Source organism: Ochotona princeps, chromosome 5 (genome assembly GCF_030435755.1).
Source record: "Ochotona princeps isolate mOchPri1 chromosome 5, mOchPri1.hap1, whole genome shotgun sequence".
NCBI lineage: Eukaryota > Metazoa > Chordata > Mammalia > Lagomorpha > Ochotonidae > Ochotona > Ochotona princeps.
The window spans coordinates 51,954,183-51,957,651 of record NC_080836.1 but is presented as its reverse complement, the minus strand read 5'-3'; the positions used below and the strand labels follow the sequence as shown (position 1 = coordinate 51,957,651).

At 60.5% G+C, this 3,469-nt stretch overlaps 1 protein-coding gene across 1 annotated transcript; it reads right to left on the bottom strand.

The window, feature by feature from the left end:
* Positions 1-264: 264 nt before the first annotated feature.
* DLX1 (distal-less homeobox 1) lies at positions 265-3,469 on the bottom strand. The gene is made up of 3 exons (XM_004577062.2): positions 2,604-3,469; positions 1,741-1,940; positions 265-699 (listed from the first exon to the last, which is right to left on the bottom strand). The coding sequence occupies exons 1-3, from the start codon at positions 2,914-2,916 to the stop codon at positions 445-447; spliced, it is 768 nt and encodes a 255-aa protein (XP_004577119.1). The 5' UTR covers positions 2,917-3,469; the 3' UTR covers positions 265-444.

The following is a 3,469-nucleotide window of genomic DNA, read 5'->3' as shown; positions in this document are numbered from 1 at the left end:
GGGACTAGGACGGCGGACGGAAGCGCAAGGGCCCAGACGTCGCCAGCACACAGACAGCGAACAACGAAGAGACAGGACAGAAAAGAGCGTTGGCTGCGCGTTTTTGTTTTCCTGATAGTCCCACAAAGCTGGGGGTCGGCGGGTCGAGTCGAGCGGGCCCGTCTCGGGGGCTGTGCGTGTGCTCCGAGGCCACTCGGAGGTCATCACTAGGGAAGCCAAGGTCGGGATGGGGGTGGCCCCCCACCCTGGCAAAAAGCTCAGGCTCTGGGGAGGCGCAGGGCCGGCCCACGGGCCCCGAGCTGCGGCAACCTGCTGTTTTCGCTGCTCCTTCTTTACCCTCTGCTCCGGGCACTGACGATAGGGGTGTGGAGTGGCGGATGGACCTGGAGGCGGGAGGGGCCCGGGCCGGAGGAAGACGGGAGGGAGACGGGCAGATGGGTGCGCTCACATGAGCTGGGGCTGCGGCATGGCTTCTTGGTGTGCCGAGGGGTACCACGACGTGTAGCTGGGGATGTAGGAGCCCGCGCTGCCGCCCGAGCCCTTCCCGGATGAGGAGTTAGGGTTCCAGCCGGGCGGCACGGGAGGGGAACCGGCAGACAGGGCCCGGCCGTTGGCCAGCGCGCTGCTTTCCAAAGCCGCCCCGCCCTGCTTCATCAGCTTCTTGAACTTGGAGCGTTTGTTCTGGAACCAGATCTTGACCTACGAGAATGGACAACGTGACTTGGGCTGTGGCGCGGGCCAGGAGGAAGCCCCGGCCTAGAGTCGCTGAGGCCACCCTCCCCTCCACATAAGCCAGAGGGTTCCAAGGAAGCCCGGGCCGCCCCTGCGAGACCAGGGGCGGGAACGCAGTGGCTTGGCGAGGCCCTGCCTGTGGGGTACCTAGGCCTTTCCCGTGTCAGAGGCTAAGTCCCAACTTGGCTACCAAAGATAGAGCAAACAGCACCCTGCTCCAACAGCACCGAGCCACCAGTTCTGCTTATCAACACCAATAAAAGAATCAAAAACTAGGGAAAAGTGGAGGATATTTATTTGCAATTGTACCATCTTCTTTCTGTGCTGTGCCTTTTCTCGCTAGTGAGTTGGGTGGGGATTGCCCGAGGAGGCCGCGAGGTTTGGTTGAACTTTTCTTTGGATACAAAGCGATGTGGCCCTAGGGGTCTGTTGGCTTTCACCAGCTCTGCTCCAGGTGCCGGGTGGGATATTGGAATCCCCAGCCAGACACCAACCCATCCCCGTGGACGCCCCCCAGAGATTTAGCAATCCGGAAACGGCCTCCATTCTCTTTTAGAGCCTGGGACTCTATGTGAGGGGGAAAAGAAAGTAGGGGATCTCTTCATCCTGCTCACCCTTCCCATCGGAAGAGGAGGAGGAGGAGGGAGGGGTGATTGGCCACACATTGTAAAGGCAAATGGGGGGATTAAACCCTGCCACTATTGTTTCAGTTGTAGAGACACGTGTGACCTCAGGGACCCAAAACGAAACGCCTAGGGAAATCCTTCTTGCGCCCTAATCAGATTGTGTCTGGATGACATGCGGGGAGGGGGATGCGGCTGGCAGGCGTCAGGCAGCAGAGGAGCCAGGGCAAGTGGAGTGAGAGAGCCAAGGTGCACTCCGGACAGACACACACACAAGCACACAGACACACACATCCCGACATCCCAACCCTGAGGCCCAGCGCCCAAGAAACGGAGCCCCAGCCGGGCGGGAAGCCGGCTGGGCCGGCTGGCTGGGGCCAGGTACCTGCGTCTGCGTGAGTCCCAAGGAGGCCGCGAGCTCCGCCCTTTCGGGCAGAGCTAGGTACTGAGTTTGCTGGAACCTCCGGTTCAAAGCCTGCAACTGCAAACTGGAATAAATCGTCCTTGGTTTGCGGATCTTTTTCCCTTTGCCATTGAAGCGCACTTCGCCGCCTTCCACCACCGTGCTCTTCTCCGAGTCGGCCCCTGCGGGGGACAGCAGAGCAAGGGGCCCAAGGTTACGCAGAAGGAGTGCCTGGAGAACCTGGAGCCAGGAACAGGCAGGCAGGCAGCCTCCCGGGTTGGGGTCGGGGTGGTGGGTGGCCAGGACTTGGGCCAGGAGGCGCCAGGCCAGGCCGGGTTGGTCGGAAAATGCTCAAGAAAACCTGGAGGCCAGAGAAGGGTCCCCAGGGACCGTCGGTCAAGTCTGGGCCATTAGGCCCCCGCCCCCCACGGGAGTGCAGCTCCTGCCTTTGCAAGAGAAAGTTTGCTATTTTTCGCAGGCAGTAGTTGGAGGTTTAATTGCCCTTAATTGCATACATTGTTTATAGCTCTACGCAATAAATAATTACCGAGACGAATACGTGTACATGTGAGTTTCTGTTTTCCAGCAGCGGGGCATCCTGCGCACAGCGCAGCCAGTCGCCCAGAAGCCCCAGCTAGTGCCAGCAGACGGCTCGAGTTCACCGTTTGCGGGATTCGTGATGAACTGAGTGGATTTTTTTTCTTTAATCTCAGCTTTGACAAGGAGGCAGAGGTTGATATCCGAAACCTTCATCGCTCCCGCGCCCTCCCCACCCCTACCCCATCTCTCTTTCTCTCTCACTCTTTCCTCTCCCCTCCCCTTCTCTCCCGGGCAAGCGCACGTACCTGGATCCTCCAGGCGGCTCTGGGCGAGGCTGGCACTGCCCGGGTAGGACTGCACCGAACTGATGTAGGGGCTGGACGCGTGGCTGCTGACCGAGTTGACGTAAGGGTAGCCCAGCGGTCGGGAGAAGGACGAGGCCGAGCTGTAGGCACCTTCGGGCTGCGAGTGGCCCGCCGAGTGCAAACAGTGCATGGAGTAGTGCCCGTGGGACATGGGAGAAGGAGACATCTGCTGGTTGGGCGGCCCAAACTCCATAAAGACCGCCTTGCCCGACACGGGGCTGTTGAGACTTTCTGGCATGGTGGTCATGGTCATCTCTTCTCGCGGGGTCTGAGTGTGGGTCTCTGTCTCTCCTCTGCTTCCCTTTTGGGGGTCTCTCTGTGTTTCTCAGGACAGGAAGGAACCCAATTTAAGAGGAACAGGGGTTTTCACTTTCCATTCATAAGAAAATGGAGTTTGTCCCTTTGAAAAGTCCGAGCATGATGCCGCCGAGCTCCCCAAACTCGGTTCAAAGCTTTGACTCAGCCGAGGTCATAAATATTCATGAGCTGGCGGAGCTGATTGGTCCGCCGTCTTGCATAATCACCGGGGATTGGCCCGAGGAACTCCGGCTCCGCTGGACGAGAGCGGGAGAGGCGGCCGGGCCTCGGGAGAGACGCGTCCACACTGCCCGGCCTGGGCTCCTCTGCAACAGAGTGGCGCCGCGCGGGGCGCACGAGGGGCTGGGGTGGGGGCGTCCGGCACGGCTGTCTGCTCGGCCTCCCGCCTCCCCTGCGCTTTTCTCCTCCCAACCCCCGCTAGAAACCAGCCAACATCTCCAAGGCCGCGGTCCTCCCCTCTTACGGTCCGCACACCCTCCGCCCACCCC